Source organism: Salvelinus namaycush, chromosome 6, assembly GCF_016432855.1.
Source record: "Salvelinus namaycush isolate Seneca chromosome 6, SaNama_1.0, whole genome shotgun sequence".
NCBI lineage: Eukaryota > Metazoa > Chordata > Actinopteri > Salmoniformes > Salmonidae > Salvelinus > Salvelinus namaycush.
This window is the reverse complement of record NC_052312.1, coordinates 15,361,825-15,385,383: the sequence shown is the minus strand read 5'-3', so window position 1 is coordinate 15,385,383 and position 23,559 is coordinate 15,361,825. Positions and strand designations below refer to the sequence as shown.

Below are 23,559 nucleotides of genomic sequence, written 5' to 3'. Positions count from 1 at the left end.
TCAGACTAGATGTGGTTGGTGGGTAAGGGGGGAAAGAGGGATAAAAGGGGTAAGAAGGGTAAGGATACAGGCCATAGCGGCGAGGGGGTTGTTTGCCATTCCCCATGGCGTGATTTGCACTTGTCTCGGTCACATTACCTCGTCGCTAATGAAACATACTGTAGCCCCCATTACAAACTACATGATAGATGGAAGCTCTTCAGAGAAGATCACAGTGCTCTTTAAAGTGCTACTCACACCCAACCGTCCCCCCAGGCCAAATGCAGACCCCCTCACCCCCCTCTGCCCTGAAACCAGATCGCCAGTCTCGCACCAGGGATGTAACCCAACCACCGGATACCGTTTCAACGGTTTTCCTCCTTCCATAAATTCACACGCCTGGCATGCCAGAAGAACATGGTGGATGAGTGTCATTTCTATTTAATTGACCCCCTTCAGTTTTAAAGACAAATAGAAGAGAGGAAGAACACTCATATCCCACATGCTGGACAACATACATATCCATCCACTACAACAACCTTTAATGGAGAATCACAGGAATAACGGTGTTCCAGAGTGAATATGAACCAATCATGGACAGAATACTATCAACAGTTTGTTGTGTTACAGCCTGAATTCTCTCACGCATCTACAAACAACACCCATAATGACAAAGTGAAAACGTGTATTTAGAAATGTAAGCAAATGTATTGACAATTAAATACAGAAATATCTTATTTACATAAGTATTCACACCCCTGAGTCAATACATGTTAAAATCACCTTTGGCAGAATTTACAGCTGGGAGTCTTTCTCGGTAAGTCTCTAAGAGCTTTGCACACCTGGATTGTACAATATTTGCACATTATTCTTTTAAACATTCTTCAAGCTCTGTCAAGTTGTTTGTTGATCATTGCTAGACAGCCATGTTCAAGTCTTGCCATAGATTGTCATGCTGATTTAAGTCAAAACTGTTATTAGGCCACTCAAGAACATTCAATGTCATCTTGGTAAGCAACTATATTTGGCCTTGTGTTTTAGGTTATTGTCCTGCTGAAAGGTGAATTTGTCTCCCCTGTCTGTTGGAAAGCAGACTTAATCAGGCTTTCCTCTAGAATTGTTCCTGTACTTTGCTCTATAAAAAAAACTCCCTAGTCCTTGCCGATAACAAGCATAGCCATAACATGATGCAGCCACCACCATGCTTGAAACTCTGAAGAGTGGTACTCAGTGATGTGTTGCGTTGGATTTGACCCAAACATAATGCTTTGTATTCCGGACATAAAGTACATTTCTTTCCCACATTTTTTCGCTGTTTTACTTTAGTGCCTTATTGCAAACATGCATGATTTGGAATATTTGTATTTTGTTCGGGCTTCCGTCTATCCACTCTGTCATTTAGGTTAGTATTGTGTAAAACTACACCGTTGTTGATCCATCCTCGGTTATCTCCTATCACAGCCATTAAACTCTTTAACTGTTTTAAAGTCACCATTGGCCCCATAGTGAAATCCCTGTTTCCTTCCTCTCTGGTAACTGAGTTAGGAAGGACGCCTGTTTCTTTGTAGTGATACACCATCCATTGTGTAATTAATAACTTCACCATGCTTAAAGGGATAATCAATGTCTACTATTTTTTACCCATCTACCAATAGGTGCCTTTCTTGCGAGGAATTGGAAAACCTTCCTGGTCTTTGTGGTTGAATCTGGGTTTGAAATTCACTGCTCGACGGAGGGGCCTTGCAGATAATTTTATGTGTGGGATACAGAGACGAGCTAGTCATTCACAAATCATCTTAAACACTATTATTGCACACAGAGTTCATGCAACTTATTATGTGACTTGTTAAGCACATTTTTACTCCTGAACATATCTAGGCTTGCCATAAAAAAAGGGGTTGAATACTTATTGATTCAAGACATTTCAGCTTTTCAGTTTGTTTTTGATTTGTAGAAATGTCTAAAAACATAATTCCACTTTGACATTATGGGGTATTGTGTGCAGGCCAGTGACACAAAATTGAAACGTAATCCATTTTAAGTTCAGGCTGTAACACAACACAATGTGGAAAAAGTCAAGGGGTGTACTTTGTAACGGCACTGTACATACTTAAGCATCAAAACCATTTGTCAAAAAGATTTTGATACCTATGATCTAACTTTTCAAAAAGCTTACATAAGCAAATAGTGTTTAAGTGAGGTCAATGATATCTCTAGAGGGAGGCAGTAGGCTATGCATGGTCTTTAAAAACAGCAGCAGTCAGTGGGCCCAGCTATGTTTGGCTTGAGAAGGTCTGGAAAAATACTTGATGACAACCTGGGCCATGTTTACAGCATAGTCTAACATGGTGGGAGCTAGCTAACAGCAGAGCCTTCTGCTCATGTTCTCACAATAATCCTCCTTTAGCAATCTACTCTAAGACGCTTTGTATAATCTTTCATTCCTTTCGGATTTAGGTGTGAGGAGTTTAAAAAGTAGCGCTTTGGGGTCGAACAGTCTGCTCTGTAAAATCCCACTGCTGCCGCCAATAGTTAAAATGCTTTCCTACAGTGTATTCTCTCAACATGTAGGAAGGGGGTGTTTGGGGGTTCGGAAGATAAGAAGATACTAGGGGTGTTAAGAGAGAGATAAGACTGGATACCCGGGTGTTGTAAGAGGGGCCTATGAGGGTGGCAACGGGGGTAAAAGACGTGGAGTAAGACACAGCGTGTATGCGCTCAAACGGAGATATCATTAGATTTATAGGGTGGTAAGAGGGGAGTAAGAAACGGGTAAGAAGGTGATGAAAGTAGGGAAAAATAGGACGATACAAGAGTAAGACTGTGACATTTATTTTATTTGTTTATTTTAATTTTATTTAACCTTTATTTAACTAGGCAAGTCAATTAAGAACAAATTATTATTTACAATGACAGACTACACCGGCCAAACCCGGACGACGCAGGACCAACTGTGCGCTGCCCTATGGAACTCCCAATCACTGCCAGTTGTGATACAGCCTGGATATATTAATGAGAACAAGATAAGAGGCAGGAGGTGGATAGGATGGCGCTTTGGAAGGGGTTAAATTAGTACTAGAAAGGGTGAAGTGAGAATGGCTAACAACGGGAGAATATGACGTTATTAAGAGGGGTCATGGGTTAAAGTGCGAAAAGAGGATGATGCCTTCTGTTACCTGTCAGCCCCCCTTGCCACCGTTCCACTCTGCGGTCTAAATCTGTGTCTTTTGGGGCTGTGTATCGGGAGCAGATGAGCTGGATTTGGCCTTTCTCACACGTTTTAAAATTCCTCGTCATGGGTAGCAGTGTAGAGCACTGTTCAGCCACAGCCGAACAGCACAGATCTCAACAATACCACGGAATTCAACATGCAATATGAAGGCAGAGGAGATGGCGTGCTTAGTAAACAGTATGTTATGAAATAATGTAGTTATTGTGCTGTGTTTGATATCGATGTCTGATACACGTACATTAGACTGGCTAAGTAGCTATAGCAAAAAGGAGGAAAGAAAGTGACGTGGTAAAATAGCACGAGGACGTGCAAAGAACAGAGTAGGCCTAGGCTAAGAAGGATAGGCCTGCTATGTTCAGCTCAAACAACACTGGTCCACAGTGGAGTACTTCTTTCAAGAGCCCATAACAATATGCATCCTGTGTTTTAAGCCTCAGCCAAGCATTAATGACCTCTAAATACAGTCTATCTGATTAATTACACGTCCTACCACTCTCCCACTGGGAAACTGAACCTGACACCTGTTTGGGCATGTTATCACAGCTGACAAGCAACGCATTTGTTAATTTCCAATTGTCCTTAGCCCGTCGGAAACATAACACTGGGCATAGAGACCCGGGAAGAGGAGAAGTGAAACGCTATGTACACCGCCCTGTATTCCCCAACGGCATTCCTGCCTGCTCCCGCTGCAACCCTGCGTGATATTCCACACGGAGCAGATTCCAAGAGCGCTGTTTTAGGTGTAATAATCTAATTTTAGTGGGACGGTGAGGGAGGTGCAATTGACAGACTGCACAGAATGGATTATCCCCGCTGCCACTCGTATCATTAGCTAAAGGCCCCTGTCCTGTACCTCTGGTTCGCACCTCCAACGCCCAGCTAACGCCTGCTATGTGACCCCCTCTGTCTAAAGTCAGGAAGAGAAATGGAGTGACACAACAGAGATTACTTACATTGAAAAGCATTTTCATACAGGCCAGACACCTCAGCTTGGACATATGTAGGGGTTGAATAAGAAAACACATGCCCTAAATGAAGCAAGGCTATTTCTCCCAAGTTCACTGTTTTCTTTTCCCACGCTATTTCATAAACTATCACACAAGTCGGCCATGCGCTAACCCATGGAGGTTTCGCTTCAATGTCGATATTGAAAAACAGATGGACATGAAATCCTTGTCCGTGATTTCATCTTCAAGTACCGCCATAAACAACCTTGGGTGAAGTGAAAGTGAAGCCCATTTGACTAAGTGGAAGACATCATTTTGGAATTCATGGTAATTAATAGCAAGTTACAGAGAAACGAGAAACAGAATCCTAGATACGTAGATTTTGACCACCCATTGATTTAGAATCAGAACATGCCTAAATAAATCAAGTCAAAGCACGCAGAAGAAGAATTGGACGTACGCAATTTAGTTTGATTTAAATTCAACTGACCGAAGATTATGACAAGATAATATGAACATGTTAATTAAATCCCCCTCGAAGCATTGTTCATGGAGTCAGGAACTGAGATAAAATCTCTTCAGATATGGGCAGCCTGTGTTGACCTTGAACTCGCTAAACGAAAAATATTGGAGACAATTCGAGAGACCATATGCGTTTGGAATTACCGTTTGTCTCATTAGAAAAAAAGAACATAGAAACCTAATGAAGTATTTTCTTGTTGCAAAAATGTATTATTATTAATAATAATTACTATGAATAAACGTATTGTTATGAATATTCTGATTTTCATATTAATACATTGCATGCTCATTTAATAGCCAACCTAGCCAATTGAGATAAGTTTAGGAAAATATTATGTTGGCTATATCCTTAAATGTTCCCCTATCTTAATTCAATAATTTGAAACCAGAGTTTTATCCTGGGGTGCACCCTCACTGAGACAAATGGGTGTATAAATGAAACGCCCTTCAAAGAAAATTTGTTGGATTGGTTCATTTAACACAAATTGTTTTGGCAAGTGTCCTTTATGTGCGGGGCCAAATTGTCTATAATTGCCCACTCCAGTAATTTACTCAATTTGCTGCAACTTGCAAAGACGAAACCCGATGTATAAAACATTCTGGGTTGTTTGGATGATCATATACGCATTTAAGTGTTATCATGTTTCTGGTAATTTTCGTTTCGTTTTCTCGAAATAAGTATATTTATCATTGCTGTTGTCGCTTGTCCTGAAATTGGCTGTAAGAAATACACAGGCCCATAGGCCTATCCCTGTTTTCAAGAGAGATATGCGATATTCCCTATACCTACAGGAATATTAATAATAATAATAATAACAATAATACAAAATAATTGGATTGAATTACGTTCAATGTAATTGTAACATAAATAAATGAGAGCCCAATTGCATGTGCCAATGATGGCTAGTGTTTGTCTTAAAAAGTGGCGCTGGACTGCTAAATACAATTCCAATCATCCACTTGATTACTTAGATATCAGATAGTCCTAAAGATATTATTGTCAAATTTCTTTAAATGATTCTCAATCTAATACTTCCAAAATATTTGTTTTCATAAATAAACTCTCTACTAACTGAACAGTGTTTTTAATGAATTGTAACATTTACTAAACGCAAAATATGTATTACCTTAGGTTAGGATATTCAGATTTTAAATAAACAAAATAGTCTTCAATCATAAAATAATATTCTAATAAAAATGGTCACAGGCTAATTTAATTCACAATTTTGAGCAATACAACTATCCTATTCAGATATAAACCTAGGCTATATTCCCACGAAGAGAACAGGTGTATATCAAATCAATCTTCAATAACAAATGTGTAAATAATCAGTTTGATACAAAACGCTGACTGTAAAGCTCACCTACCCATGGAGAGTGAATATTGAGCACTTGAAGCGAGAACTTTGGCACGCTCACCGGGTCCAACTAATCAACTTGTCAATGCCTGTAGTCCTTCCATTCTAAATTTAAAACAGGTCCACCAACATCGTGAGAAAGAAGCCACAGCAAGAAAGAAATATACACATAAAAATATAAAATATGAGAACACTCACTATGTGCGTCTCAATGCTTGATCTCCCTTCGCTCGCCGCGGCTCATGCGGTATTTATTAACATAGGGGATGCGGTCTTTATTAATATAGGGGCGCAACAAGTTGACAGTTATCCGGCGGTGCTGTGCTGTGCTCATGGTGTGGTGATCCAACTCGCTGCAGTCCGCCTCGGTAGGGGGCGTCCCGTCCAGTCCTGACGTCAAGACACTGCCGCCTCTCAGCTTCAACTCACATCTGCACAGTCCTACAGTGCAGGGGGAGTCCGTTTGGCGTTTCAAGTTCATTACTGGCAGGCAATTTGAAGACACAGACAATTGAGACAAAGTGGCCTCAATTACCGAGAAGTTCGTCTTGCTTTCGAGGACTTCAATCCACTGTAACAATATTTGTTCTCGTTTTCCAAACGTGCAATGGAAAAATATTGTAACCACATAGGCTAGTAGGGGAAAGCTCTTACATGCGGTAGTTAGTAGTAACTTAGCAGATGAACTAAAGCAGATGCAGATGGGAAGCATGAAATAAAAGCATGAAATAAAAGAGAATGGATGGATGTTGGCGGGACGGAGGGAGGGTGGAGAAGCGAGAGCCTGAGGGAGGAGAGGAACTTTCCCAGAGAAGCCCATAAAACAGATTGATGACTTCCCTCAAGGAATGTTTCCCCAGGTCTGTGTATGTGTGTTCAAGTAGTTACTCGGAGTAGTTTAGAAATGCTATCCTTGGAAGGGTGACAAGATCAATAAAATAAATTGGGGGGAGAAATCACTATTACATGTTGGCAGAGTTTATGTAGCCTAATAAAGACACTACACACTGCCAAGCTCTCGGTTAGCTGGAGGAGCATTGTTTTTCTTTGAAAGCTTAGTCGATTAAGCAAAGCAAGTCTATGAGACAGAAGCTGTTAAGACAGTTAAAGGCGACAAGTACTAGGGCCATAAAATACAATAGTGTGTGTGTGTCCGACATACTGTGAGAGGGTAGTAGCAGGTGCATGTGTCCTGCCAAAAATCTGTACCCTGCAGCAAGATGTAACTAATAAAGTGGGCCTAAACAAGGCATTGATATTTGTCAGACTTCCCCCTTTGTCATAACAGTAAACATGAGGTTTGTTCTTCACAGAATCAGAACAGACTTCACAAGTTATTGACTTCCATTATGAGGGGTTTGGCTGCACTGTGAAATCTTGACATCCAAAGTGTTATAATAAGCATACACAAACCCAGCTGTGGACAGAATTGTTTTTATTCAAGTTTTGTCTACAGATGATTCTCCTCATGTTTCCTGAACCTTCATGTTGTTGCCAGCTTGCCAATCGATGACACCAGTGCACCTGCAGACGCTGCCAGTCCCATGTCACAGCTGAAATAACCAGGAACTGGGAGGAAGAGTACGACCCTGGCTACCTCATGTCACCTTCTTCCCCAGGCTGCTCCCATATGGACACAGGACCCATGACCCCCATAGGACAGGCCACCAGTGCTCCCCCTAGTGTCTGGGGGCGGTTATGATCACCTCCCCACTGGAGACCACCGTCGCCTCCCCAAAGTAGGACTCTGGTACCGCATTCACATCACGTCCTGGAATAGACAAAAACACACAAGGTACTGTAATAAACCTAGGAAATTTGGTTACAATTTCTTGCAAGCAGCTTCACCACAGTACGGTAAGGCAGTATTCACCAAACCTAGTATTGGAGGGCAGGCTACTGTTCACTGTATGCAGGCTTTTGATGCACTCCAGCAGTATTAAAACAATTGTATTGAATCATCAAGTCTCATGATTTTAAACATGTATTTTAGATCAAGATTAAAAGCCTGCAGGTCTTGAAAAGCCTGCAGGGTTGGCAACCAATGTTCTGAAGACAAATCCCAAAGCCCCATATGTTATTTTCTATTGAAGTAGTGCTAGAGTACTGCAATATCAACACTCAGCCACCCACTCTGTCAGTGACAGATCCGTTCAATTGTTGGAAGCAGTTGGGTAGCAGACTGAACATGCTGCAATGGAAGACCTGGAAAAATATAAGCACAACAATACTAAATTCATATTCACGAAGGCGTAACCATAGAATTAGGAATTAGAACATTGGAGTGGACAGGAACCTTATTGTGATGGTGCAAAGGTCAGTCATGTTGATATTGGACAGGGAGTTGATCATCCATGGTTAGCCAGTGCTGTGATAACATATTTTGTAAAACAATGAAAGTGAAGAATTTATCTGCACTCTATGCATGTTAACTAGCGCGGCAGTTTTAGAGGATTGAGTCAATACATTTTTCTAAGTAACTGCCAATATGGCAACATTCCATTCAAACAATGCAGTCTTTCCACACCCATACACCAGCTCAAAATCAGTTGTTGATAGGACTTAGACAAGTTGTAAATGCAACAAATACTGATATTGTATCATATAATAGCACTCAGAGCTTTCTAAGAAAACAAGATCAGAAATGTATGGTTTGTTTACATATATTTTAGAGGCTATTTATCCAGAACATTTGTGTAAAACCCAAGTTGCATTATTTTAACCTTTATTTAACTAGGCAGGTCAGTTAAGAACAACTTCTTATTTACAATGACGCCCTATGGGACTCCCAATCACAGCCAGATGTGATGGAGCCTGGATTCAAACCAGAGACTACAGTGACACCTTTGCACTGAGATGCAGTGCCTTAGACCGCTACGCCACTCGGGAGCCCTTAAATTGTATTTATATTTATATGGTAGTATAATGCCATTACACAATTTCTGATGCATCACACCTTAACTTTTGTTTTCCTGCATAAGTAAAAGCAGGAAATGCATCAGCTATGTTTCTACTGCCATTAATTAGACTGGTTTCCCTGACAGATGGTTGCCATTTTCACCCCATTATGGAACTCATGACATAGCCCCTCTAGTAATCTTTATTGACGTAACAATAAATCAGATCAGATAGAAATGAAGGACATACCATCTATACGTTATATTTCCATCTTCAGCATTCTAAATATTGAGGCACATTGAATCGACTTAGGCTCAAAGGTCAAGGTGGGAGGTCAAAGGTTAAAGTTCAGAGTAAATAGCGTCAGAGGGGAAGAGGTGAAGCGAGAAGTTTCACTTACTCATATTTGTATGGAGGTCAATGAGAGTGTCAAACTTGGTCAATAAAAATGGAATTGCTAATTTGCAATGTGAGGCTTATTTGATCGAACAGAAGTTTCGTAATGGTTAGGTTGTGACAAATTCACTGATATAAGTGGATGCACATGGCATTTCGGCAACTTTGAAAAAAACGACTATGTTGTAATAGGGGATGGGGGGGTGGATCAGCTTTAATGTTGCAGATAGATTTTGGGTTCTATCAATGTAATTATCTGCATAACTTCCAATCCAGGAATGTCCACCAGAGCTGTTGCCAGATAATTAAATTGTAATTTCTCTACCATAAGCCGCCTCCAACGTAATTTTACAGAATTTGGCAGTACGTCCATCTGGGCTCACAACCACAGACCACGTGTAACCACGCCAGCCCAAGACCTCCACATTCGGCTTCTTCACTTGCGGGATCGTCTGAGACCAGCCACCTGGACAGCTGATAAAACTAGGTTTGCACAACCGAAGAATTTCTGCACAAACTGTCAGAAACAGCCTCAGGGAAGCTCATCTGCGTGGTCGTCGTCCTCACCAGGGTATTAACCTGACTGCAGTTCGGCGTCGTAACTGACTTCAGTGGGCAAATGCTCACCTTCAATGGCCACTGGGTCACTGGAGAAGTGTTCTCTTCACGGATGAATTCCGGGTTTCAACGGTACAGGGCAGATGGCAGACAGCGTGTATGGCGTCATGAGGGCGAGTGGTTTGCGTTGTGAACAGAGTGCCCTATGGAGGCGGTGGGGTTATGGTATGGTCAGGCATAAACTATAGACAACGAACACAATTGCATTTTTTTGATGAGACCAGACCATATATTTTTAAACCTGCATATTTAGCTAAAAGAAATCTATGGAAGACATGAACGGTAAAATAACGAAGGAACCCCTTTCAAATTCAGCCGCAAGTTATTACAGGAATTATAATGCGTCGACTATTTCTCTCTAAACCATATACCTTTGACTAATCCGGAAACTATCACCTCGAAAACAAAACATTTATTCCGTTTCGTATTTTATCTAACGGGTGGCATTCATGAGTCTAAATTTTCCTGTTACATTGCACAACCTTCAATGTTGTCATAATTACGTAAAATTCTGGCAAATTAGTTCGCAAAGAGCCAGGCGGCCCAAACTGTTGCATATACCCTGACTCTGCGTGCAATGAACGCAAGAGAAATGACACAATTTCACCTGGTTAATATTTCCTGCTAACCTAGAGAATGTCTTGATCTACTTCAAATAAGGTCTGTGTTTCATGCAGGCTTAAACCGCCTCGACGTTTTGATACCCGTGTAAATCTCACTAGGATAAGGTAACGTTTGTCAACATATTTTCATAAATCCACTCTACAAAAAAATGTATCTTCGCTTATATTTAGCCAATATTGATCAGAGTTACCTTGTCCTATGGATATCTACAGTTATAAAATTGGCACGGTGATGTAAGCCTACACGAAACACAGACCTTATTTTAAGTGAATCTAAAAATATCCTATGGATTAAATGAAGGAACCGCTTTTCAGATTTTGCTAAAAGGTGTCATGGGAATTATGACTCGCACTTTGGTTGTCAATTCTTACCATGCCCATTATTAAAATAGGATTTCCTGCATATAGAAATTAAAGTTTTTGTTTTCAACATTCATCACAGGTAACTTAAACTCTATTTTTATTCAAACAGTTGAGAGTATTTGTCTCCTAAGCAGACTCTTCAGTATCATTGTCACTTCAGAGCTGTGTGCGTGTGTGTATTTATGTATTATATTAAGTTAAAATAAAAGTGTTCATTGTTCATTCAGTATTGTTGCAATTGTCATTATTACAAAAATGTGTGTGTATGATATACACTGCTCAAAAAAATAAAGGGAACACTTAAACAACACAATGTAACTCCAAGTCAATCACACTTCTGTGAAATCAAACTGTCCACTTAGGAAGCAACACTGATTGACAATAAATTCACATGCTGTTGTGCAAATGGAATAGACAACAGGTGGAAATTATAGGCAATTAGCAAGACACCCCCAATAAAGGAGTGGTTCTGCAGGTGGTGACCACAGACCACTTCTCAGTTCCTATGCTTCCTGGCTGATGTTTTGGTCACTTTTGAATGCTGGCGGTGCTTTCACTCTAGTGGTAGCATGAGACGGAGTCTACAACCCACACAAGTGGCTCAGGTAGTGCAGCTCATCCAGGATGGCACATCAATGCGAGCTGTGGCAAGAAGGTTTGCTGTGTCTGTCAGCGTAGTGTCCAGAGCATGGAGGCGCTACCAGGAGACAGGCCAGTACATCAGGAGACGTGGAGGAGGCCGTAGGAGGGCAACAATCCAGCAGCAGGACCGCTACCTCCGCCTTTGTGCAAGGAGGAGCAGGAGGAGCACTGCCAGAGCCCTGCAAAATGACCTCCAGCAGGCCACAAATGTGCATGTGTCTGCTCAAACGGTCAGAAACAGACTCCATGAGGGTGGTATGAGGGCCCGACGTCCACAGGTGGGGGTTGTGCTTACAGCCCAACACTGTGCAGGACGTTTGGCATTTGCCAGAGAACACCAAGATTGGCAAATTCGCCACTGGCGCCCTGTGCTCTTCACAGATGAAAGCAGGTCCACACTGAGCACATGTGACAGACGTGACAGAGTCTGGAGACGCCGTGGAGAACGTTCTGCTGCCTGCAACATCCTCCAGCATGACCGGTTTGGCGGTGGGTCAGTCATGGTGTGGGGTGGCATTTCTTTGGGGGGCCGCACAGCCCTCCATGTGCTCGCCAGAGGTAGCCTGACTGCCATTAGGTACCGAGATGAGATCCTCAGACCCCTTGTGAGACCATATGCTGGTGCGGTTGGCCCTGGGTTCCTCCTAATGCAAGACAATGCTAGACCTCATGTGGCTGGAGTGTGTCAGCAGTTCCTGCAAGAGGAAGGCATTGATGCTATGGACTGGCCCGCCCGTTCCCCAGACCTGAATCCAATTGAGCACATCTGGGACATCATGTCTCGCTCCATCCACCAACGCCACGTTGCACCACAGACTGTCCAGGAGTTGGCGGATGCTTTAGTCCAGGTCTGGGAGGAGATCCCTCAGGAGACCATCCGCCACCTCATCAGGAGCATGCCCAGGCATTGTAGGGAGGTCATACAGGCACGTGGAGGCCACACACACTACTGAGACTAATTTTGACTTGTTTTAAGGACATTACATCAAAGTTGGATCAGCCTGTAGTGTGGTTTTCCACTTTAATTTTGAGTGTGACTCCAAATCCAGACCTCCATGGGTTGATAAATTTGATTTCCATTGATAGTTTTTGTGTGATTTTGTTGTCAGCACATTCAACTATGTAATGAAAAAGTATTTAATAAGAGTATTTCATTCATTCAGATCTAGGATGTGTTATTTTAGTGTTCCCTTTATTTTTTTGAGCAGTGTATATATATATTTTTTTTTAAATAAAAAAATAAGAAATCGGCCGATTAATCGGTATCGGCTTTTTTTGTCCTCCAATAATCGGTATCATCGGCATTGAAAAATCATAATCGGTCGACCTCTAACACAAACCTCAAGAAACTTGTCAATTGTGCCCTGTAATTCAGCAGTACAATTTAAGGTTATACATTGCAGCGGTAATATAAAAACAATATAAACCTTGCTGATACACATACTGAGTATACAGCAACGATAATTACCTTAATTCTTATTACAAATATGCTAATGGTAACCACACTAAATCCGAGGTAGCATGCACTGCATACACACAGACAATGCAAGCGTTAGCTGGAAGCTATTAAAACATGACTTATCTACAAAGACATAGCGCAGGTATATATAAAAAACAATCACACCAAATATCCCACAGGGAAAATCCCCAAACGTACATGCTAATGGGCGCACACAACACTTTAGTAAGGAAACCACATGTTAAATATGGTGTCAGTTCCAGTTTCAAAAGTCTAACCGGCGCGAGATGGTGCGCACCTGTGGTCGAGCGAGCAGAAGCTCTCAAGTTTAAATTGCGTTCAACTGGCCTGTGCACACGCTGGAACCGTCCTCTGCTCACTCGACCACATTTTTTCCTCTCTTAACTCAGCGTTTGCTCTCACAATTATGGTTCATCTTGCTCGTGCACATTTTACTTTTGAGTTGGATTTGACACCATAGGGAAATGCCACAGTCTATCAATTACAGAATTATTATTTAAATTTGGCACTGGAAGTTTTATTGAACACAGTCAGTAATACAATATTCAAATGGCTAGGAAGTCTCTTCAGAACAGATGTTATCAGCAAGCCAGAGCCATCTGTGGAAAGAGCACAAGTAGAACAAAAGATAAGTGCACATAGAATAAATGTATCATTCAACATAAGATTCCACCTAAAACAATGACATGAGCTCTGTTCCCATTCATCTCTGCTCAACTCCTCACTTCCTCTCCATTGGCATCCTTCTCAAAACCCATTGGAGGTCTGAGGCAAGGAACCTTGGGTTGTCTCCTCCAATGGGGTTTCAGAAGGAGGCACCCTCAGCCCTTGCATTTTTTATTTAACCTTTATTTAACTAGGCAAGTCAGTTAAGAACAAATTCTTATTTACAATGACAGCCTAGGAACAGTGGGTTAACTGCCTTGTTCAGGGGCAGAACAACATATTTTTACCTTGTCAGCTCTGGGATTTGATCTAGCAACCTTTCGGTTACTGGCCCAACGCTCTAAACCTGCCGCCCCATCCATAGCTCTGTTTATAAATCTGAGAGTGGTTACATTTCTCCAGCCCCATCCCTCAGCTGTAGGGCAATTCCACAGTATCAGAGTGATGCTGACACATTTTAAAGTGAAAAATCCGAGTATGTCAAACAAAAACCAATGATTTCAAAGTGAAACAAACCATACAACTCTATGCACAAGGATTTTTAAAAACAATTTCCAATCATTGGTTTGTTTGACATACATTTCAAAGTGAAAAATCTGAGTCTCATTATCACTCCATTACCGTTTAATCGCCCTGTACGAATCCACGCCACTTGTCAGTCAGCATGGCTCAGTATTGATCAACATGCTGTCAGCATGCCCAACCTACCTTGTGGAGAGTTATCCTCTTATACTAGGGTGACCAGACGTCCCCGATTTCCGGGGACGGTACCCGTTTTTGGTGGTCTGTCCCTGACTGGAGCTGTCCCCGGAAATGTCCCCGTTTTTAACTGTGCGTTAAAAACAGACCGCAAAGTGAAATATTTTACGTGGCAAGAAAGACCGGGCAGCAGAGTCTACCGGTTGACGTCTCAATCCGGTTGTGCTTGTTTTGGCCAACAGAGGGGGCTGCTCGCTATAGCAGCTTCATTCACTCTTCTTCTTCTACTACTAACTACTTGCCCCCACTAGTTTTAGAGAAAACTGCTGTGGAAAACTCAGCCAGAAGCTAGCAAGTGTCAAGTGAATCCACAACATCACCACAAACGTCTTTTCAAGCCAGGTAACATAAACTCACTCACTTTTGTACATCGCCTTGGTCCGTACAATTGACCCTATTTTAGCGCCCAAAAAACGTAATACTTCCAGATCAACTGTAATGTCAATACCATTGTAAAGCACAATTTCTCCACTTTCCAACAGAATCAATTACATGAACTCCACACTGCCCATTTCTGCATAATTCAACAAGGCAATGAGCTCCGTTGGGTCTTTTTAAAAATGGCGGGAAGCGAAACTAATGCGTGGTAGTGAGAAGGAGAGATGTGTGTGGCAAAACTGCTTTTTCACTCGATCTGTTCAATTTATCACCTTATCGCCTCTAAAGTGTAAATAAAACACTATAAAGAGTTTATATAATGTGTCATTACATACCTATTTGAAGGTTTGTGTCGAATTTGAATCAGGTTTTTAGGGCGGTGCTAAAGTGATCTTCAGGTGTAAACAGCGGCTTTGAGAGTCATAATGCTTGCAGTGATGACGCAAAAAAATGACTAGGTATATCCCCCTTACCCCCATCACTGTCACTGTCCATTTCTTGTTTTTAAACGATGAGAGTGGTGCTACACCTGGTGGAGAGAGATTGTAAGACAGAAATAGTTGCTTTATGCGTGCTGTACTTTACGACATGACACGTCACGATGTATCGGAGGGTCAGTTTTTTCAACTTTTCTCCTATACTATAGAGCCATTACCATGTCGATCAACGCTTGAATAGAAACGTAGTTTCTGAAATCGCTACAGTCCCATTAGTTTTCTTTGTAGCCTCGTTTGAATGTTGCGGTTGCGCACATTTGTACGGAATGGGGTGAGTTTACGTTAAGTTACAATCTTTTCAGATACTAGCTAGTGATGTTGTAATGTCACAATTTATTATATAGATAGATGATCTGCTCTATAAGGTTTTAAATAGGTTATGCTAGCTAATGTTAGCTATGTAGACTAAGTTTGCTAGCTAGGTTAGCTAGCTACTGTCATGGTAGCTAGGTCAAAAAACGCTCACATGTAAACATGCCGTTGACGGGCTATTTTGAAAATATGATTATATTAAATGAATGCACAATTAATGATGAGAATATTTTTGTAGATTACAATTTTAATGGTTTGGCATTATAATACGTAGTGTGAAAATATATTTTGAAAGTTTCATGGATAACATTAGCAGTAGAGAGGAAGGAGAGGAGGAAGACTGGAAAGGAAGAAGAGTGAAGGAGACAGAGGAGGAAAGGTGAAGATATGATTACAGAGCCTGACAATTTATTATTACAAACAATGTTTTTGAGATAAAAGACAAAAACGAGGCAAGCAATGGGAATCTGTTAACCAAAGTATTTTACCTAATTGTCACGCCCTGACCTTAGAGAGCTTTTTATGTCTCTATTTTGGTTTGGTCAGGGTGTGATTTGGGTGGGCATTCTAGGTTCCTTTTTCTATGATTTGTATTTCTGTGTGTTTGGCCGGGTGTGGTTCTCAATCAGAGACAGCTGTCTATCGTTGTCTCTGATTGAGAACCATACTTAGGTAGCATTTTCCCACCAGTATTTGTGGGTAGTTGTCTATGTATAGTTGCCTGTGAGCACTACGTTGGCTTCACGTTTTCGTTTGGATGTTTATTGTTGGCGATTGATAATAAAGAAGTATGTACGCTCACCATGCTGCACCTTGGTCTACTGTTTCCACCTTAGATGATCGTGACACTAATAGTGTACTATTTATTATTAAAGATTGGAGAGGAAGGATTTGGAAAAATTAAGAGAGTAATAAGAATGACACAAGGAGAGTGAAGAAGAGCAGACAGAGGAGGTACAATGGCTCTTTCCAAGAAACGGAAATGCACTTTTTATGACAACATGATGAGAGAATTTCCATTTATACGCTCAGGTCAAGACAATAGAATGGTTCACTGCACCCTTTGCAATTCCTCTTTTTTCAATTGGCAGCCGGGGAAGAACGGCAGTGGTAGAACATCAACAGACGCAAAAGCATAAAGCCTCTCTGATTGCCCGTGTTGGTATGCCCTCTGTCACCACATTCTTCAACAAGGTGGAACCTTCCCAAGAAGAATATGATTTAGCTGTGCAGGAGGGTGTCTTTGCATACCACACTATGCGACACAATCATAGTTACAGATCTATGGACTGCACAGCACAACGGACACGGAAGCTTTATGAGCCAGTTTACATGTGCTAGGACAAAATGTGAAAACATAGTGAGTAACGTGTTAGCACCATGGGCAACTACGTTGGTAACATAGGACCTAGACCAGGTTGAATGTGTGTCCCTGTCCATTGATGCGTCCAATCATGGACATGCAAAGCTGCTGCCAATAGTAGTCAGATATTGTAAGATGTAGGATGGCAGCACATCTGTGGAAACAAAACGGCTTCATTTTGTTGAATTGAAAGGAGAAACAGCAGAGGAGATTGCAGCTGAGGTCCTGGTGGTCATCCAAAAATGTAACCTGGAAAACAAAGTCGTGGCATTCCCTGCCGACAACACAAATACCAACTTTGGAGGACTGAATAGGCTGGGGAGGGTCAATGTCCATACCAAAGTTTAAAATGCTCTGCAGCGGGAGGTGATTGGCTTAGGTTGTCCTGTCCACATCATTCATAACACGGCCAGAACAGCTTTGGATATGATTCCCCTTGATGTTGAGTACCTGCTCGCAAAGATATTTTCATATTTTCACAGTGTTATGGTACTCCTGGCCAACAAACTCACAAAGACTGAAGGGCTTTGTGAGTTTGTTGGCCAGGAGTACCATAACATTTTAGGACACAGCAATGTTCGCTGGTTGACCATGCTCCTTGCTCTAGAAAGAGTGCTGAAAATGTATGTGCCATTGAAATCCTTTTTTCTTTCTGAAGACAAATGCCCTGTTGTCCTGCGAACAATGTTCGAAGATCCACTGACTGAACATTGGCTGGCCTTTGTCCATGGAAACTTGACCGTATTTAATGACACGATCAAGATGCTTGAACGCCAGGACTGCTGTGCTGTGGAGTCCGCTGTAATTCTGAGAAACATTGAGGCAATATTGACTGCAAGACGTGATGACAACTTCATTCCAGTTTTGGTCAGAGGACTTCTGAGAGAGCTAGAGGAAAATGGAGCCATGTCTAAAGAGAGCTTTCTCAAAACATCACAATCATTCTTCACTATGGCTCTGAACTACTTGCAAGCATGGGGAAAACACACAGATAATCTGAAATATTTACATGGTCTCCTTTTAAAAAGGCAAACTCTGCATGAAGAGATCCAGAAGGCAGCAGGCACACTGCAGGAAAAATGCCCCAATGTGACCATCAATTGGGGTTACTGGCCTGCAAGGGTTCCTGAAATGGGAGATCGCTTGAAGAATGGAAAACATCTGAGACACCGCTTAGTCAGAGATGGAGCACGGTGGTTACCCACTTCAAAGAGAATGACATCCCACACACTAACCTGGCTAGATTAGCGTCTGTTGTCATGTGCTTACCTGGAAGTAATGCACCAGTCGAGAGTGTTCTCCCAAATGAATGATCTATGGACAGCAGCAAGGAATAGGTTCACTGTTCCTACCATCAAGGCCATGCTTATTGTGAAGACAAAGTTCAACCTCCCCTGCCAGGAGTTCATGGAGAAGCTGGCCAAAGACAGAGCAATCCTGAAGAAATAATTTATTCTGAGAAATATACAGATTAGGTTGGTATAAGTATATTATGTAGTTACCAATCTCATCTTATTTCTTTATTATGTTGTTAAGTATTTCACATAGACTATTGTCTGTTTTTTCAATTTTGCTCATGTTTTCTTCTGCTCTTTTTCTACCCAGACTACCAGGACCACTGAATGGCTGTTCAGATCAGACAGTTCTGTCTTGTCTGTAGTGCTTTTGTAATATAGTTATTTTCTCTATTACAGTGTGCCTGTTAGACTACATACATGAAACCGGAATTGTCCTTTTTTATTTCATAGATAATAACATTGGATATTTTAATGATATATTGACCGCCGAACTGGAAATGTTCTCGGTTTTCATTTCAGAAATCTGGTCACCTTATCCTATGCTGTAGGTTCACTTCATCCCCTACCTACACTACTATTTATTGTTTTGCAATGACTATCACATACATTCAGTATAGAACTATCTTTCTAACCAATAGGCAGCAGCTTTGGCTGTTATTTAGCTAGTTAGCTTCCTAGCTAGCTGATAATCACCTAGTTTGCCATGTCAATAGCCTGCTTTAATAACAGAATACCAAATAACTACCTACTTCAATTTAAATATTGAAATCGTAGTTGATTAGCTAGCTAGTTGGTTAGCCAGTTTCTCTACAGAAAAACATACCTCTATTTTTGTTAGCCATTGTTCACCATCCCTTTTCATCTCTTTTGCGTCCCCTTTCATATCAATCCAGGTAGGAGAGCAGTCAAGCTGTGATTGGTCCAAAAACCTGACCAATTGTGTTTCAGCAGACTGCTACAGGCTATGTTCATTGGCTGTAATTCTCCATTAAATTATAGTTAGCAGTTGCGAGAGCAAAATAGATTTTTAAGGACAAACTGGAAAATTAGTGAGGGAGAAAATACATTCGTGTGAGGAGGCAGCGTATTTGTGAGTGCAGTAATTTCTGAGTCTTGACATGTAATAAGTACTTCTTAAGGCGAACAAAAATAACTGTTCCCAAATTAATTTACTGTGTGTGGAAATGCAGTTATGCTTTCTCAAAGTCACACTTGCAAGCTCAAGTTTAATTTGCACACACCACAATGGCCTGCGCTCGCAGCACCAGTCTTCTGCTCGCTCAACCACAGTTCTTATTTCTCAACTGAAGTGTTTGCTCATGCACTGATGTTTCATCTTGCCATCCCGTGCCCGTTCAACTATGGAATCAGAATTGACAATCATTGTTAAAACCTCAAAGTCTAAGCCGTGGTAAAATATTGAATTTGACTTTACAGCCCATACAAACGCCCATAGAAACACATTGAATAACATTCATAAATGGTAACAACAACAAAATAGCATGATCATTACACAGGTGCACCTTGTGCTGGGGACAATAAAAGGCCACTCTAAAATGTGCAGTTTTGTCACAACACAATGCCACAGATGTCTCAAGTTGAGGGAGCGTGCAATTCGCATGCTGACTGCCAGAATGTCAACCAGAGCTGTTGCCAGAGAATTGAATGTTCATTTCTCTACCATAAGCATCGTTTTAGAGAATTTGGCAGTACGTCCAACCGGCCTCACAACTGCAGCCCAGGACCTCCACGTCCACATCATTCTGATTAGCTGGGCCTGGATCCCAGGTGGGTGGACCTAGCTCCCAAGTGGGTGGGCCTATACCCTCCCAGGCCCATCTATGGCTGTGCAATCATGCTAAATAATTTCAATTTAAAATCGTTGAAATTGTTGTGTTTATATTTTTGTTCAGTATAACTCCATTTTACAGTCTCTCTCCGTGTTTTCATAATTTTCCTGTCAATTCGCAAGCAGTGGTGGAAAAAGTATTAAATTGTCATACTTGAGTAAAAGTAAAGATACCTTAATAGAAATTGTCTCAAGTAAAAGTCACACAGTAAAATACTACTTGAGTAAAAGTCTAAAAGTATTTTGTTTTAAAATATACTTAAGTATCAAAAGTCAATGGAATTGCTCAAATGTACTTAAGTATCAAAAGTAAAAGTATAAACCATTTCAAATTCCTTAAATTAAGCAAACCTGACAGATAGCCAGGGGTGGATAGTCAGGGGCACACTCCTACACATAGACATCATTTACAGACTATGCATTTGTGTTTAGTGAGTCCGCCAGATCAGAGACAGTAGGGATGACCAGGGATGTTCTGTGTGTAAATTGGATCATTTTCCTGTCAAAATGTAAGAAGTACTTTTGGGTGTCAGGGAAAATGTATGGAGTAAAAAGTACATAATGTTCTATAGGAATGTAATGAAGTAAACATTTTCAAAAATAGAAATAATAAAGTAAAGTACAGATACCCCAAAAACTACTTAAGTAATATTTTTACACCACTGTTTTAACAGGTGTGCCTTGTTAATTTGTGGAATTTCTTTCCTTTTTAGTGCGTTTGAGCCAATCAGTGCTGTTGTGACAAGGTAGGATTGGTATACAGAAGATAGCCCTATTTGGTAAAAGACCAAATCCATATTATGGTAAGAACAGCTCAAATAAGCAGAGAAACAACAGTCCATCATTACTTTAAGACATGAAGGTCAGTCAATCCATAAAATTTCAAGAACTTTGAAAGTGCAGTTGCAAAAACCATCAAGCGCTATGAGGAAACTGTCTCTCATGAGGACCACCACAGGAATGGAAGACCCAGAGTAACCTCTGCTGCAGAGGATAAGTTCATTAGTTCAAGTAACAGACACATCTCAACATCAACTGTTCAGAGGAGACTGTGTGTATTCTGCCCTTGAGTTGCGTTCCCATGCAAAACTAGACAGATAGCTAACAACTAAGTCTTCAATAAAACTCCCAAGGCGTGACTTTTCTTGAATGAATATATTGAAATCGTTTATGTTGTAAAACTGCAAAACACAGAAAAGAATATACTTTAGTATTCAATTCACACCGACATACTGTAGCTGTACATTATACATTTGAAGTTGCATGAATACAAAGCACGTGCTACGGTACCATGCATCTGGCATGATGCCAAACCATATAGCTAATTGCTTTCTCATATGGTAATTGACTAACTCCTTTCATTACTCTAATAATGTACAACCATCTATGTAGAATAACAAAGCATATTACACTAGAAACAGTAACAAAAATAGAGTATTGTATATTTTACAATTCGTTTGCATGACGCACGAGCAAAGTAATACAGCTAACATCATACATGAAAGGCATTGCAATTTGTTTGAGTAAATGCAACCAACCAACATTGATATGTAAGAAACTCTATCAATAACAAGATTATCATCATTAGCTAAATGCTTGAATCGAACTTACAAACAAATATTTTCCCAGGCTGAAGCGTGACAAGAAATAACTACGCTGAAAGACATGCACCGTAGCGTTGTTTTTAGCTGCTTCTATGTGTGCAGAACGAATTCTCTACTTCCTGTTTGCGTACAGTCTAAGTACCAGAAAGCTCCACTAGGGGGCAAATAACACCATGGAACACAATGAAAATCCATCTTAACCATTGTTACCTTCTAACAGGATGGCAGCACACTCCCCGCCTGGTATAATGAAATTGTGCCACTATGAAATAAAACATATCAAGAAACAAATAATGTCCTTTCTATTTTTATCTTTTGTCTCTAGGATGCTTCAGAAAGAAGAACAACAATCTCTGAGATTGGTCTCAGAAACACCTTAGCAGCTCCTTGCTTGACAATTTTTAGTTCTACTTTCCTAACCTTTTTGTCAGTACTGGGAAAGGTTTTGACCACAAGCCCGACTGGCCAGTCATTTCTGTGTGCCTGACTGTCTTTCAATAAGACAACGTCTCCCACTTTTACATTTGGCTTTTCTGCTGTCCATTTTCTGAGTCTCTGCAGCGTTGTCAGGTACTCCTGTCTCCACCTTTTCCAAAAGGTGTCAGCGAGACACTGGACTTGCTTCCACTGTTTTCCATGAAGGTCGTTCATGCTGAAGTATCCAGAAGGGGCTGAGGTAGCGCTGGTCTTTTGTGTCAGTAACATTGAGGGTGTGAGAATGGCAGGCATGTCAGGGTCGGTTGACACTGACACTAGGGGTCTCGCATTGATTATTGCCATAACTTCAGACATAAGAGTGCTCAAGACCTCATGTGTGAGACGAGTTGAGCCCGTCTGAAACAGCATAGCATCAAGGATACGTCTGGCAACCCCAATGAGTCTCTCCCAAGAACCACCCATATGAGACGAGTGTGGAGGATTAAATATCCAAGTACATCCCTTATCTGAGAGGTATTTAGTCAGTTCTGAGTCATTTGTGTCGATACCCAGTTCCCTGCAGGCACCTATAAAGTTTGTACCTCGATCAGAGCGTAGCACTTTTGCTGGACCACGGATAGAGAAAAAACGCCTCAGCGCGTTGATGAAGCTGGATGTGGACATGGATTCGATGAGCTCGATATGGACTGCTCTAGTAGACATACATGTAAAGAGCACCGCCCAGCGCTTGGAGTCTGCACTACCACCTCTAGTGCGACGAGTTATGACATTCCATGGTCCAAACACATCAAGTCCAACGCTGGTGAATGGTGGTTCAGATGAGAGTCTGTCTGCAGGCAAGTCAGCCATCTTTTGGTCAACTAACCTTCCTCTAACCTTGCGGCAGGTGACACACTTGTGAATGATACCAGAGACCAGACGTTTGCTCCCAATAATCCAGAAGCCTGCTGCTCGAATAGCTCCATCTGAAAAATGACGGCCCTGGTGAGCCACTTGCTCGTGATAATGTCTTACCAGCAGGGTGGCGACATGATGTGTCCGTGGGATGATGAGAGGATGTTTTTCGTCTTGTGACATGTCGGCGGAGGATAAGCGGCCTCCCATCCTCATCAATCACTGGGTTCAGCTTTTTGAGTGTACTTTGTTTAGGGAACTCTTTTCCTTTTTCAAGGCATTTGAATTCCTCTCTGAAGGCTTCATGTTGCACACAGTGAATGATTGCTGTTTTGGCTTGTGACAACTCACTTGTACCGCATGGTTTATTACAGTCATGCCAGCCTCTGCAGCTGGTGTTGTCCGCACCTTCATGGAAGGATCTGGCAACATGAATGAGTCGT

At 41.4% G+C, this 23,559-nt stretch overlaps 1 protein-coding gene across 1 annotated transcript; it reads right to left on the bottom strand.

Annotated features, from left to right (window-relative positions):
- Positions 1-7,717: 7,717 nt before the first annotated feature.
- LOC120048965 lies at positions 7,718-23,314 on the bottom strand. The gene is made up of 2 exons (XM_038995229.1): positions 22,273-23,314; positions 7,718-7,809 (listed from the first exon to the last, which is right to left on the bottom strand). The coding sequence occupies exons 1-2, from the start codon at positions 23,297-23,299 to the stop codon at positions 7,718-7,720; spliced, it is 1,119 nt and encodes a 372-aa protein (XP_038851157.1). The 5' UTR covers positions 23,300-23,314.
- Between the last annotated feature and the right edge of the window lie 245 nt (positions 23,315-23,559).

Excerpts from the sequence above, each read along its gene's own strand:
- LOC120048965 (XM_038995229.1), bottom strand. The coding sequence starts at position 23,299 with ATGTCACAAGACGAAAAACATCCTCTCATCATCCCACGGACACATCAT. Across the intron at positions 7,810-22,272 it reads CGTTGTCTTATTGAAAGACA|GACGTGATGTGAATGCGGTA; the intron begins GTCAGGCACACA and ends TGTCTATTCCAG.